The sequence below is a fragment of the Cygnus atratus genome, chromosome 7, assembly GCF_013377495.2.
Source record: "Cygnus atratus isolate AKBS03 ecotype Queensland, Australia chromosome 7, CAtr_DNAZoo_HiC_assembly, whole genome shotgun sequence".
Lineage (NCBI taxonomy): Eukaryota > Metazoa > Chordata > Aves > Anseriformes > Anatidae > Cygnus > Cygnus atratus.
In genome coordinates, this window is record NC_066368.1 from 35,318,666 (window position 1) to 35,334,693 (window position 16,028).

Sequence of the window (16,028 nt, forward strand, 5' to 3'; positions counted from 1 at the left end):
TTGAAGATTGTACCTGTTCCTTTGAAGAGTGCAGCCAGATGAGGAAGACTTAAAAGCTGGACAGCAGCATCAACAGAGTAGAAAGACAAAAAGCACTGAGATGGAGGATTAGTTCAAGCTAGATACCAATGGTGATGGTTGGATGTTGAAAACTTCAATCTTGAGGAAAGTTCATAGCACGTGTGGAAAGCATCTTTGGGTAGCTTCAAAAGACAGCAGCTGCAAAACAGAATCATGTGAAATAGAGCAAGAAGAAAATCTCAGAAAGTCACCTACGCCTCCTTCTGCTGGAATGTCAGGTGCCTATACATATATTTATTCCAACAGGCTCTTAGCTAAGAGTTCAGTTGTTTGTAGGCCCTCTCCTCTCCTCTTCCTTTCTGTAGGAAATGTTAGAAATTTCACATATGTGGATCATTGTGTTGATATGTAAAAACGTTGCTCTCTAGAAATCATTTATAAATATCCAAAGCACTGTAAATAGCCCATAAATCCCTGTGTGAAAAGTACTATTTGGCACTGTTTTAAAAAACTTTTGAGATTCTCTGTTCTCCCTAAAGAATTTATTTTATTGTTTAGCTATATGTTTTAACTGAAAAGGCTTTATGCCTCTGGTATATTTCTGGCTAACTTAACTAGATTCCATTTGTTCAATTCAGTGGGAAGATGGAGAAGGGATTATTATGATTCTAGAAGCATCATATAAAATATTTGCATTTTCATGTAGCCAATTATTTTCTGTTTTCTGGAGTAAACAGCTACAACTTACTATTCCCTACCAGACTTTGATAAAGAATATTAAATAGCATCTCTATATTAAATCATATAATCAGAATAGAAGCAATAGAAAGGGGTCTAATTACAGAGTAGAAACATGCAAGATGGCCAACTTCAATAAATAGGGTATGCAATTTAACAGAATTACCATATCAGAGAGAACTGAAGAGACTTAATAAATATTGTCAAAAAGGTTAATAATAAAATGTTAGTTGAAACAGTATACTGGAAGTTTTCTCTTTATTATCCCAGGAGTTTCACACACAAAAAAAAACTTTAATTAAAAATTTAATCCCTGGAATTGTTGCTCCATCATTCTTTTATAATTGGGTTTTCATCAGTGAGATTGTTTTGTCAAGGTAATGTAAGACCATTTTCAATTGCCAGTGTTCTCAGCTTTTGGTAAACAATTAGTAAATCTATTGCAAAGTAAAATACTACCTACGTAGCTATGTGGTTCTCAGGCAAAGCTCTTCAGATGCAGATATCTTGAGCAGGGTTGAGAATTTATTGGAGTATTTTTGCAAAAAAGTGTGTACACTTTAAAGAACATGCAAGGTTATGGAGATTGACACTGGGCTTTTTACTTATGCTTGTTTTAGCACTCGCTTTCTGAAACTTTAGCTGTACTGCAGGAATCTTCCTTTAGCTTTTGTTTTTGCAAGTCAGTAATTAGAGAAGACATATGCTGTAAGCAGTACTCAATGTACATTCTGATGGTATTAGGAAATATGCTGTTTTTAGAGTGAGAAATTTAATGTTCTGGAGTTCCCAGTAATTGAATATAAAAATGAGAAGAAAAGTTTCCTGTAGTCATACTTCTTTACAATTTTAGAGTAGGGGCTGAGGAAGGTAAGAGTTTGATTTTGCTTGAGTTTTGTGGTAGGCCGCCTTATATTTTACAAGGACAGCCAACAAAAATGTACTTAAAATTCATGGAAAACTTGAATAAGAAAGATGAAGTCTGGGAAGCAGTTATACTGGGAAGTAGTTTTTCAACCAGGAAAGACATGAGATTGCAGAATATCATGGTCATATTTAGAGAAGCACAAGTATTAAATTATTTGCTTTATTCCTTATTTACATCTTTTTCACAACACAGACAGCCCCACAGAAACACAACAATTACATCACCACTGATTTTTACCAAGTTGTATTAGTTCACTTAGATAAAGTAAGCACTAGCAAAGTTACTTACTTATGTCATTAGATATGTTGTCAATTACGAATAACTCTTTAAAAGTCAGAGTTATGCTAGGGAAAATCCGAAGCATCTGAGATGGGTTAGTATACTTCTGGTTCTGCAGTTGTACCAACTTCATTTCACTCTTCATACATGGATGTGACAAAAATTAAAATTAGTAGTCTCTGTCTTTCCAACCAGAAGTCCTTCTCTGTCTTACTTTCTAAACTAAATTATTTTTGCATAAGACACTCTCAAATTGCAGCCTCTTATTCTGTTTTGTGATGTGTGCTTGTTTTCTTATGTGAAAATTATTTTGTAACAATTTGTCTTGTGGAATTTGACTGAAGAAAAAATCTCCATGACTGGGTTCTAATTGCTAAGTTTCAACAACCTCTATTCAGTTGCATAGCCATTTTTTTTCTGCTAGTTGGAAGAAGCTTAATTTTCTTTATGAACATGTCAGCAAGCATGCACCATGAAACTAATACTGTTAAAAAAAAAGTTTGAATCTGTCAAAATTATATTTTAATATAAATATATTCTTATATATAAAACAAATGAACATTTAGAGAAAAAATATTCCTCTTTATCATGAGACAGAAAAGTAAATGAATTATAAGGAAAAACAGTATGTCTCTAACAGTGGTTCTCAGAAAAATCTTTACTAAATGATTCTGTTGTACCAGTTTATTACTGGTTGATCTGTTTTTGCTGTTGCTTATTACTTCTGATGGTGTATTTTTTGGAAAAAAAGGTTGAAGAATTTTTTTAATTTTACCCCAAATTAGTCTAAAATTTGTCAAGGTTTCCCTGTGGGCTAGGGACATAATAGAGGAGTACTTAATTGTAGAAAGCATCTGTAGAGCAGAGGGGTCATGATGCATTTTTAAAATTAGATTAGAACTAGAAGGGCAATATTGTAGTGCCAGCTTATGATCTATCACATGTTAAAAATTAACAGAAAATGCTGTGATAGAAAGGTAAAGGTAAATAAGGACAGTTACTTGCATTGCTCCTGCTTTTGTGTGTGCATGTGTGCACGCGTTTGTGAGAAAAGCAGTTTTCTTTACATGCTTGCAATTTTATAAACTAAGCAAATGTCTCAGAAATCTTGCAAGATAGCTTTATTTCACATTATTTGGCATTTCATCTTTTATCTTGATTAAATTTATATTTTGAAAATTTATTTTAAAATTGAACAAAGAAGATGCTGGGTAATTCTAAGACATGGTTTATAGTGTCTATGAGCCTAAGGTCAGTAACACATTTTGAAAAGGAATATGAAAGAGATGCATGTGGAAGCGAAGTAAGGAGTCCACTTCACATATAGAAAAGGCAGGAATGGAGGTGAAAACAAAGAAAAGTGTGGATTAATTCAAAATAATTTGATTGCATACTGAAATTGTGGAGTTTTTAAGACTGGGAATCATGGTTTAATTCATTATGCAGAGGTCAGTTGGAACAGAGAATGTGAAAAAGACACTTGTCGAAGTCCTAAGAAGATATACAGGAATGTTTGTCTGAAGTTTTCTGAAGGAACAGGAGGAGAAAGTAATAGGCAATATGGAGTTTAGACATGGAGAAGCTACAATAAATGAAGGTGAAGGACAACCAAGCACAGTCAGCATCTTACTTATGAGTACAAAAACAGAAGCTTTGATGAAACAATGGCTGGAAGCAGAAAGTTATCTGCGTATGTGTGTGCATAGGAGAAACAGAGTTAACTTTAGAAGTAGGAGGTTAAGTGATCAAAAATAATTGTAATATATTATTACCATTGACAAGAAGGTATAGGAAATTGTCACAGCATTAACCTTGACTTAGGGGATAATTGTCAATAAAATTCAGTAAGAAAGGGATTGTTACTCCTTCACTTACTACCTTCAGGTACACAGAACTTAGAAAATATCGGTAACAAAGAATGTAATGGGCCTATGGACTTTTATGGATCCCGAGTCCTAGAGGTGTGACAGCAGATTACATTGCATTTCTGCTAGGGGTAAAGTTAGTTCTTGCCTTCACTAAGGCATTTTTCTGATCCAGCTGACTGCTCTTCTCTCTTGGGGAGGGAAAGCTTAAGTTTTCCTGGATATCTTTCAGTACTAAATCAAAATGCTAGCAGCAAAGCTTCCATGTTGGTAGATGACATCATGTCAAGTGAGAGTGAAGTAATTTAGAAGACATTTTCCATCAAACAAATGATGAGCTTATTGATGTTATAATTCAAAGAAAGGCCTTATAAACTGAATCACTTATCAAGCTTTCTTACAATTAGAAGGTAACATGAATTGCAAGAAAATACTTTTTCTTTCTGTTACCCTAACTTGGTTAATAAGTGAAAGCCATTGACTTAAGAGAGGAAAAACTGTTATGCTCTTTGTCGCTCTGTGAGATCTTAGACAACTTCAATTCTTATTTAGTCTCACTGATGTACTGTAATTATGATATTTATTTCACAGGGATGACGCTTGCTAGGCATCCATCTATCCTTAGAAGTTTGCTATATGTTCATACCAGTTTCTGTAAATAATATTTTAACTTTTCATTCCCTTCTGAGTAGTACAACTAAACCAGAGTAAAAGGAATAGAAAGTATTCTGCACTGAATGAACATTGCTTATACTAAATGATACATCTGTCTTTTCCTATAGTTTAGTCTTAGTACTATGTCACTGAAACAAGAAGTTAATCACAACACCCATAATTTTCCATTCCTTGTACTGTTAAAAATATATATTAAAGGGGTGCAAAGGAACATTGTCGTATCAAATTTGTGACTTTTTTTTTTTTTAAGCTCTAAGTCTTGTAGCACTGGGTTTGTTCAATAAATAAATTTGAAGGAATGTGAAATTATAGGGGAGCTTTCACTGAAAGTAATTGAGAAAAAAAGGTGATTTCAGACAAAATTATGAACAAATAATTTATATATCCAATTAATAAGTATTAATTGCGTTCAATTTAAATTTGAAAATGGCAAGTGAGTGGAATGTCTTTAAAATATATGATACTAAAGAGATTCTAAATATTGAGTGGTTTCTCTCATCTATTTATTTGTGTTGCTTATATTTTAGCCACATCTACTGATATTTCCTGACAAAACCATGCCTTGATCTTAAAATTCACTGTCACCGGACATTCCTTCTGATAGAAAATTAACATTGTACTATATTTTCATATAATGGTCTACTGTGTAACTTAATTTGAAATTTATTTTTTCTTAGTATCAGGTCATTTTATTTCTTTCTCTGGTATGCTGAGGTTGTAATGACTTTTTTTTTAGTTCCAAATTTTTCAATTTTACATTTCATTTAATTAACATTATTCATTATATTTTAGCTTATCTAATTTCAATAATGGATTTAACTTTTCCTCCACCATTATTCAGAAGACAAATTTGCTTCCAAAAATTAAGATCTTAAATTAGGACGTTTTCTCTCAATTCTCTCAATTTCTAAATTTTCAATAACTTCTTAAAGTTCCAAATTTATAGAAGCTGTGGTACAATATTAACGTTAGTAATTTCCTAGTTACAGCACAAATCATTTTCCTTTATGGACTTCTATGTGTCTTTGCAAAGCACTTTTTTTCTTCAGAATGCTTGATAATTTGTAACCAGAATAATTTGACTTAGAATTAACCTCTTTTATTTGTGTGTAACTACTTGCACCTAGATTAAAAACTGGCACTTATGCTAGGCTTGCAGGCCTTGTCATTAAAAAAAAAAAAAAAAAAAAAAAGAGAGAGAGAGACGAAAAACATTAAGAATAGATGGACATGATGTGTCAAAACCAGAATAGTCCACTTCGTCTCACCGAAAAAATGGAGATGGAAATTACATATTGAGTAGTTACTTCAAGTACTGAGTAGGGTAGGCACAACATTTTCCATTGCAGTGGAGAAATTTTCATGTAAAATCATCCAGGTAGATGTCACTATGATGGCAAAACTGGTGTAAAGTCTGAATGAATGTAGAATTCCTTCCCTTTGCTTCTGTCATAATGGCATAATGACAATGGTTGCAGTGTGACACGGACTGATATGTCATGCCTTATTGATAGAAGCTGCACAGCCCATTTTTAGCTGCAGCTCAAAGCCCTGTCAGCTTTACTTCTTGTCAACATTTAGCTCCATCTGTGTAAAGTTAACTTTCTTACTCATGTAGTCATTCCTGCTTAGTGAATGAATTTATGCTTATAATGCCTCTATAACTGGGCTTTGTAAGTGCTACTGTTGCTGTAAAAATGCTGTAATAATAAACAGAACAAGTAAATAAAGGTAATGTGAAACTGAAATGAGTAGTAGTGTTGAAAGAGCATGAGAGGAAGGAAGAAAATTAACAGAGGATAACCCATACCTGGCAAATAAGTAAGGCTCTGTCTTTACTGCAGATTAGGCAAATTAAGCCCACTTTTATCTCTCTATATGAATTTATATTGAATGGTAGCATGGAGCATAGAGTTGCAGCAAATAATTTGATATAAACATTGAGATTAATAAAGCCACCAGCCTCAAATCAGGCATCCCTTATGGGATATAGTTTATTACATACAGAGATGTTAGGGCAAAGGGATATTATAGTGCTTCATAGATTATCAACAGGATATCCCTATGATAAATCAAATAAAATTGGTGCTATGACTTTTTCTTTGGAAAAAACAAGAAGTCATCTCTTTCAAAGGTGATACCTTTGATGGCCTAAAAGGGTGAAATCCCATAGGAAAAGCCATCTGATTTTAGTGCAAAATAGGGAACACGTTATTTGCCCTGGAGATCCTAGCAATATAATGCCTGGGAGCTTAAGAACTATAGCACTTATGGTTTGGGAAAACTTGGTGCAAGGGAAGTTTCAAAATGGCTTCCTTTCTGCAGCAGGCTGAATTCTGCAATGATAAAGCTTAGTGGTCTTCTTTTTTTTTTCTTTTTTTTTCCTTTTTTTTTCTCTCAGCCCAGATGCAAGCTACAGATGAAACTGAAAAATCCAAACTGAGTAATATCACCAAAATATAACTTGCAGTACAAAATGTTATATGTCCTGTGTATAAGTAATCATTTATTTAGCCTTAGTGATGTGTCTTTCTGATGTAATCTTCATTTAAAATAAAGAGGACCATAGAATCATAGAATTTTTCAGGTTGGCAAAGACCTCTAAGATTATCTAGTCCAACCTTTAGCCTAGTACTGAAGTCCATCACTAAACCATGCTACTAAATTCTACATCTACACATTTCTTAAAGACCTCCAGGGATGGCGAATCAAACACTTCTCTGGGCAGCCTGTTCCAGTGCTGCACAACTCTTTCAGTAAATAAATTTCTCCTAATATCCAACCTAAATTAACCTAGGATAATTTAACCTAGTTTAGGTAAACTAACCTAGGTGCTAGATTTGTGTTTGTTTTATAGATGGATAATTTAGAAATTGAGAAAGAGGGATGATATCTGAAATGAAGGATGTTTTACAGAGCGAGAACTAGCAGTAAGAGTAGCTTAAAAAGGGCTACTGATAAACAGTAGTCCCAAATCAGGATTATGATTCACTGTTACGTACTGCTAAGTATTTTGCAAAGAAGACGACAATGTATTAGATAATTTTTCAGATCTTGCAGGTTTTTGCAAAGGACAATAGTACAAAAGGAGAGCAGTTAGCTGCAACCTTAGCTGACCTTATTTAATGTTTATGACAAGTACCAAATCACTGTGGAGATGAAGATAATGAAGCTATCTCTATCCTAGTTATATTTGTGCAATTTCATTAGCTTCAGTGAATGCCTGCAGCTTTTACAGAAACTTAAGCTGGAATCAGGGGTCTCAGCCTCTGGGTTGGTACAGGATTTTTCATTCTGCTTCTGTGGCATTTTCTGTGGTTTCTGTTGATAGGGTGCATAATATGATAGTGATCTTATTTTAACAAAATGCTTTCCTCTCAGTAATGCTGTACAGAAAATGAGTATGTTGGATTCTCAGATTACATTCACTCTTTTTGTAGCTAAACCTGTATTTGTGAAGTACAAAATGCTATTTTCTGTCCTATATGCTAACATTTGGCTTCTCTTAACTTCTGCCTACTTTTCTAAATCAGTTTTATTTGATCTATACCAGAAATGTTTCATAACTTCAATGTCTTTATAAATAGCTTTTTTCAAAATTTTAATATAATTTGCTGTATCACTGAAGTTTCTTAAAATATAAAGCTATTGTACATCAAGAAGAATTTTGCTGTATGCATTCATGCATCTAAAGCCAAGAGAGGGCATGCTGTATTTAACTTGTTTTGATCTGTGATGTATACGAGGAATGGAAAATTTGGCTGCATGTGTAATGACCTGGTAGCCCGGGTAATTTCCTTTATGCCTTAAATTAGGTAAAGGACATTCATAATGCATAGAATCTTGCTTGTTGAGCAGTCTAGCATTATATTTGTAGAGCTGCAGCTATATGAACTGGTATTACAGTCACATTCAGTGATCTATTTGACCTGGGAAGCCAAAGAATTTCTTCGTTCCTGAAAGAATGTTTTCAGGGGTCCCAAATGATCTACATTTTACTTTTCTACTTTATTAGTCATTGTGAATACATGATCATTTGCAATATATGTGTATATATATGTATATATAGTGGGACATTATATATACGTAGTATATACATCAGCATATATTGGGACATGACTTCCACTGCAGTCTGTGAATTCAACGCTGTTCTGTGGCTTCACCAACCTGTTTTACAAAACTCACAAATAAATCACTAATCACACTCATGGAAGTTATCTCCTTCCTTAGATTAAAGTACGTTTATAAACTACCAGTTTGTATAGAGTATGCTTTGGACTTGTCCCACTGTTAAATAAAGCATAATATAGTAAGCTAGAATTTGCAATGGCTGCCTGACACACAGGAAGGTATTTAATTAACCTGCATGCAGAAATTAACCCTTAGAGTACTGCTTCAAATTTCTCAACTTATTTTGTTGTTTAATTTTACCAGTGGGCTATGCTGCTTTTCTACTCAGCTCATAGTACTGTCATCAAGTACATAAGTAGCAAAACAAACAAACAAAACCAAACAAACCCAAAACTTACTGTAAGCAAGGGATTCTACAAAAATAAGTGCCTCAGGTTGCTAATGGGTAATGTATTTCTAAGCAACTTTTTTTTTAAGGTTTTATGTTACAATAAAAATTAAAAACATGTAGTATTTCACTGTAGCTGTGTGCCTGTTATGTTTGTTCCTTAAGTCTACTAGGTACGTTCCTATAGAAAGAAGTCAGTTCTTTAAGGGTTAATGTGGGGTTAAGGAGTCCTGGGTTATTTTCCTGCTTGTCTTTTATTAAAGGTATCTGCATGTTAATTTTCAGATATTACCTGAACAGGTAAATATTAAGACTGTATGAATGACTAACTGAATGAATGAAATAATTCATTTGAAATGCTTGCTTGTATCTTGTAAACAACTGGAAAAATAGAGATTTGATAAAGTTTTTAAATGAAATGCATAAAATTCTCACCAGATTAGAAACTCATATACTGACAATTTACTTTGATTTTTTTTTCAAATAGCCCAATAGAGTCCTGCCAGAATTTCTACAAAGATTTCACGTTACAGATCGACATGGCTTTCAATGTGTTCTTCCTACTCTACTTCGGCTTGCGTGTAAGTAGTGTGTCTTTGATAACATGCATCAGAGAGGGAATATAAATATTAGATAGGAAACTCTTTGAAGACAGATTGACTTTACAATGACTGAACAAAATTAAGCCAAGCTCTAAAATGTATGAGCAAAGCTTTTGGTTGAGAATATTTAAGAAGTAAGGATAAGTGTATAGGATAACTAAGGAAACCCATAGTTTATAAGCTTAAACTGTCTGTTCCAGTATATTCTAGTATGACAGAAAGTGAAAATTATTATAGGTCAGTGCTGGTCAGTAAAGTCAAAAGTAGTTTCAGTGTTGTCAGTGAGTGTGAATACTTGAATTATTCTTGTGCTGTTAAATCTGTCTTTGGCATTTGGAGTTGAGATAACAGCTGCTACAGCGGCTATAATCAGTTTTATGAACATCCATTTTCCCAGACTGCTAATGAATACTTTGCAGAATTGTAAGATACCAGCCAATGTGCTGAAAAATATATCATTAAAGTATCCTTTTCACTTTCTGAAAATCCACTAATGCAGTTTCATAGTCTAAAATTTTGTACATCTGAAACGAGCATTTAAAAAAAAAAAAAAAAAAAAAAGGACAGTAATATCTGCAATTCAAGTGTTTCCATGTTTCCTTTTTCCCTTCCTTCTTTCCTTCCTCCTATGGCTTCAGGACATTGAGATATGCTGTGAGGTTAACTGGTGGTTGATAACTGGAAAATAGGTGGAAACAAGGCATAAAACATAGCAGAACTATGATGGAAACTTTATAAGAGCAGAAAGCTTGCCACACTGGCCTTTAAATTTCATACAAACATTGTCTCATGATTTTCCTTTGCCCATTTTTCTTCCAAATCACAGAAGCTCATTTTTCTTTGTCACAGTGGCAGTTTAGCTCCTCCTATTTCTCTTCTGACCAACTTAACCAACTTTTTCTGGTGCTTCAGTGAGTAAGTCTGTTGTGCATCTAGGTTATTTCATTACCCAGACTAAGTGCAGCGTCTATCCTTCAGTTAAACAGATAAATTCCTTCAGTATTTAAACTACTATATATGTATTCTAAGCTGCATTTAAAAAAACATATATAATAACCTGTAATTATTCAGCATCTCAGGAGCTTTTGTAGATGTCCACAAGGCCTTCAGTATAGGTTGACTTTTGACACAGCAGATTCAATGCATGATACATATGAACTTTCAAGAACCCTGTATTTAGAAGTATCCAGATACTTTTCGAAGTTTGTGTTGGTGATAAGGTTGTATGTTCTTACTTAGATAATTAAAATTACATATTGTCGACTTAAAGCAGTAATTTAGGCTACGTTATCAAGAAACAGAGCACAATAGGAGAGAATATACTGATGTTAATACTTGCACACTGTATGTTTTTTTTGAAAAGGAGAGTGTCATTTACTCTTTCTATTCTCATTCTGTGGACTGAACACACTTTACTATTTGCATTATGTGAGATGTGCTGCTAGAACACCTTTTTCAGTTTTAGTTTCAACCAACACAAATCTTTGTGTTATCCAAAAGTGCTTTGTGATGCAAGCCAAAGTATGGTAAGTGGGGATAATAAAGATTCACGTAAAATTATATTCCTTATCTAAGTTAAAATGCTCGTACAGGTGCAACTTTGTTTCTCTAGGAGTCCTGCTGGCCTAAGCAAGAGTTCCTGAGGAAAAGGTGATACTCAACTTTGGATGCAAGAATTTGGTCAATAATGATTTTGTTAGCTATGTAACAAGCATCTCATACCTTTAGCTACTTTATTTTTTTCTGTTAAATATCTCCTGTGAGAACTCACTGGCAAATTAAAATATTTGAAGAAATATTTAAAATCTCATCCTTTTCCATCTGTTTTCCCTGAATGTCCTGGTTTCAGTTAGGACAGAGTTAATTTTCCTCCTAGTAGCTGGTAGGGTGCTATGTTTTGGATTAGGATGAGAAGAGCGCTGATAACATGCTGATGTTTTAATTGTTGCAGAGCAGTGCTTACACCAAGCCAAGGACTTGTCAGCTTCTCGCTCTGTCCTGCTAGCGAGCAGGCTAGGGATGCAGCAGGAGCTGGGAGGGGACAGACCCAGGACAGCTGACCCAAACTGGCCAAGGGGGTATTCCATACCATCTGACGTCATGCTGAACAATATATAGGGGTGGCTAGCCGGGGTGGGGGGCCGGCTGCTCGGGGATAGGCTGGGCATCGGTCAGCAGGTGGTGAGCAATTGCATTGTGCATCACTTGTTTCGTACACATTATTATTAGTAATACTATTATTATTATTATTATTATTATTTTCCTGTCTTAATAAACTGTCTTTATCTCAACTCACAGGCTTCACTTTCCCGTTTCTCTCCCCCATCCCAGAGAGGGAGGGGGGAGGGTGAGCGAACGGCTGTGTGGTGTTTAGCTGCCAGCCGGGCTAAACCACAACACTGAAATGATGTCACAACTCAAAATCATATAAATATTACCATAACTTCAGTTCTACAAGACATTCAAACACACATCCATTTAAAAATTGTTGTTAGCTAGTGTCCAAATATGGGACAGCTCAGAAGTCTGCAAACTGCTGACTAAGCCCAAATTGCATGACTTAGCAGATAATCAAGCAATAGGGTTCTGGCAGAGAATGGAAGCAATTGAGTACGGAATGCTTATTTGGAAGACAGAATTGTGTTCATTCTTCTAGAATAGCATGTTAACACTTTAAGCATGGTAAGGGTTTCTTCTGTAATGAAATGTGCTTTTGTTACTTTCTAAATGAATATCTATTCAAATACTTCCATAGAAAAGTATGAGTGGCCTTTATGGAAAAGCCCTATGGGAAGATATAATGCTGATCCGAATACATGTTGTGAGTTAAGAAAATATCAATCTGAGATCTTGAAAAACTTTAAGTTCCAAATATTCTGACTACTTTTAAATTCAACGGAGGGGAAATGAAAGATTTTGCTGAAACTGGTTATTTTTTACTCAGTTTTCATGCTGAAAGTTTGATTAATTGAATAATACACAACAACAAAATGTCAATACATTTTCATTTTTAACTCCTCTCCGAGGCAAGTTCTGTTCTATTGTCTGTTTTCTTTTTAAGTATGACTTTAACATTCTTGACATCAGTAGAATCCATTTTCCAGTATTTTATCTAGGATTCTAACAAAGTTGGTATGCACCATAAACATTTACTGTTAAAGTTTTAATGTAATTGTAGAAAAGGAGAAAGCTAATCAGATGGAATACCAGTACACGCTTTGAAAGAAAGACAATGGATGTTGTCTCTAACTCAGAAAATACAAGTATTGTTTTAAAATATATTAGATAGAGTTTTATGTCTTACCTGAGTAATACTGCTCCATTAGATTTCTCCATTATGTGCTAAAATGTTGTATTTATATATATAGTATATATACAAAGCTTATGTTTTAGTCATTACTTGAATGTGAATAGTTGTTTAACCTTGTTTAAGCAAGCAAGCATAAATAAGCAAGTTCAAACTATGATGCCTGACATCTGAGTTTCCTAGATTCCCTAGAGTGATTTCATAGTAAGCAGAGAGAAAGGACCTCTTCCACTGCACAGTTCACAGGACTGAAGTCCGGTTGCTATCCTGAACTATTCCTTGTAGGGCTCAACCTGGTGATTAGCTCTCTCTATAGGATGATAATTGGATCTTTGTAAGCTATCACGTATTCACGTATATCATGTATCATGTCTGTCCCCCTGTAGTCGGCTCTGGTGAGGCCGCACCTTGAGTACTGTGTTCAGTTTTGGGCCCCTCGCTACAGGAAGGACATGGACGTGCTCGAGCGAGTCCAGAGAAGGGCGACCAAGCTGGTGAGGGGTCTGGAGAACAAGTCTTACGAGGAGCAGCTGAGGGAGCTGGGCTTGTTCAGCCTGGAGAAGAGGAGGCTCAGGGGCGACCTTATCGCTCTCTACAGTTACCTTAAAGGAGGCTGTAGTGAGGTGGGGGCTGGTCTGTTCTCCCATGTGCCTGGTGACAGGACGAGGGGGAATGGGCGAAAGTTGCGACAGGGGAGTTTTAGGTTGGATGTTAGGAAGTACTTCTTTACCGAAAGGGTTATTAAGCATTGGAACGGGCTGCCCAGGGAGGTGGTGGAGTCACCATCCCTGGAGGTCTTTAAAAGACGTTTAGATGTAGAGCTTAGCGATATGGTTTAGTGGAGTAGTTAGTGTTAGGTCGGAGGTCGGACTCGATGATCTTGAGGTCTCTTCCAACCTAGAAATCTGTGTCTGTGTCTGTGTCTGTATTTAGAAATCTGTGAACGGCAAATACATGATGGGACTACTACCAACATGTTTGGAGTGCTAGAGCAAAGGTGATATAATTTGAAATATTTTATACTTACCTACACTTTTCTTATATTACTGATACACTGTTAATAAATGTGGAGGAAACAGATTTTTTACCACAGATCTTGCACCCCATCACATCAATTTTCTGCTTCTTTAGTTAGAAGAAGAAACTTCACTTTAATCTCAGTGTGGTTATGAAGCAATGCACAATACAGACTTGCTCTAAGTGATGCCATATGTCTTGTCTGGGCTGACCTAAAAACATCAGTTACTTCTACACTAACTATGGAATCTAATATTTTAGAATGGAAAATATTGCACCCACTTGCAATCACCATGAGTATAACCTGATTCTTCTCTCTCTCCCCCTCTTTTTTTGCAGTTCATAGCAGCCAATGACAAGCTATGGTTTTGGCTAGAAGTTAACTCAGTAGTAGATTTCTTCACGGTCCCTCCAGTGTTTGTGTCAGTATATTTAAACAGAAGTTGGCTTGGTGAGTAAAATGTTTTTTCCTTTTAATAGCTGTTATAAAAATAAAGCTGCTATAAAAACGGCTTGACATATTTTGATAGAGGATACCTTCATCTTGTGGCATCATGGAAGCAGAAGAACAGTACCAAAATTATTCTTGCAGTTAATTTGCTATTTCAGCAGACAGGTGGGTTATGTTAGAAAAAAGCACTTATTAAGTTCATTTTGTTCTCGATTGACTAATATAATCTCCTACTGCAAGTTGTGGTGAGGTCCAGCTTGAGAATACTAACGTGAGGCTGCTTTTACAAAAAAGGGGAATTTAGTGTAATTGTCACAGTTTACAATCTGATCCAGACCATTATTTACTTAACTCTATTTTCATTAGTCATTTTCAACAATGCAATCAACAAGTTCTGTTCAAATTTTATACCAATATAGCTAAATATTAAATCAATCTAAGCAATACATTTGGGTAGACGTTACCAAGTTTAACCTTTGTATAGGAAAGACCACTAGGAATTCAACAGAAAAAAATATCACATGTCAAAAGTATCGCAAAAAGAAACAGAGAAGAAAAAAATCAGTTAAAAAAAGAACACATCATTCGCATGTTAAGTTTCTTGTACCAAGTGCATATTCCTTTCTAGTTATGTAAAACGAGGGTCAAAATTTGGGATTTTTTATTTGGGGACAACATATGGAACCTTAACATTTTTCAGTTCAGTTTTCTACAAATACAAGCACTCATTGTCACACAAACCAAAGGGAGTGGTCTACTGGAACGTTTCACTCGGAAAGGAAAATAAAACAGACTATCTTTTATAGAAGTATAATATTTCCAGTTTTATACAGAAATGTAAAGATACAAAAATGATCTGTGATTCAATGTTTTATGAAAGGAGCGTAATAGATTGTATAACTATGTTTGGGTTCACACTATAGTGGTTAATAATACACCAAAGAAGAAAGCAGTAATACAGCCAGGAAGGATGATTACAAATCATCATATGATTAGTGTCTTCATCATATTCTTCTACTGTGTGTGTAAAACTAAGTAATGCTTTTTGAAGAAGAAAATGTGATACAGTTTCATATTATATGATAGGAAATAAAATTCAGAATGTTAATAACAAATGAACTTACCCTTAAAAGAAAATTGCTGATTTCACTAGCTGTCACTCAATCCTAGATTGTTTGTGGTATGTGAATTAGAAGGGTATGTTTTCGTACTCGAATCTGACATATCGGTTTCCCAGAATTTTCAGATTTAAATTGGAGGTGAAGGTGAGAAGGTGATCTAAGAGTAAAGACTAGAAATTAGAATCACAGTATCCATAGAAAATGAATATGAAATGAGAAAATAGCACACATGGAAAAAAAAGGAAATGAGGCAAAGAGGTAATTATTTGAGATGAATACCATTTGTAACTGCACAACTGATGGACTCATGGTGACATGACAATCTAACAGTACCAACAAGAATAATGAGAGACCTTGAACACTTTAAAAACTATCAAGAAGAAACTTTTCATGATCCATGTCATTTTACAGGCAGAGTTAAGTGTTGTACTTATATTTATTTGTAGGTTTGAAAGGATTTCTGTTTTTTCTTAATTGCACCAATGTCACTTTTCCTGGATTTCTT

The 16,028-nt window shown here is 34.8% G+C and overlaps 1 protein-coding gene across 20 annotated transcripts in view; it reads left to right on the forward strand.

Annotated features, from left to right (window-relative positions):
- KCNMA1 (potassium calcium-activated channel subfamily M alpha 1) overlaps window positions 1–16,028 on the forward strand; it is a 475,606-nt gene that overhangs the window by 277,058 nt on the left and 182,520 nt on the right. For all 20 annotated transcript variants that reach the window (XM_050712039.1, XM_050712038.1, XM_050712034.1 and 17 more), the window contains 2 exons: window positions 9,513–9,606; window positions 14,291–14,402. In XM_050712039.1, the coding sequence (XP_050567996.1) occupies window positions 9,513–9,606; window positions 14,291–14,402 (206 nt within the window). The remainder of the gene's footprint in view (window positions 1–9,512; window positions 9,607–14,290; window positions 14,403–16,028) is intronic.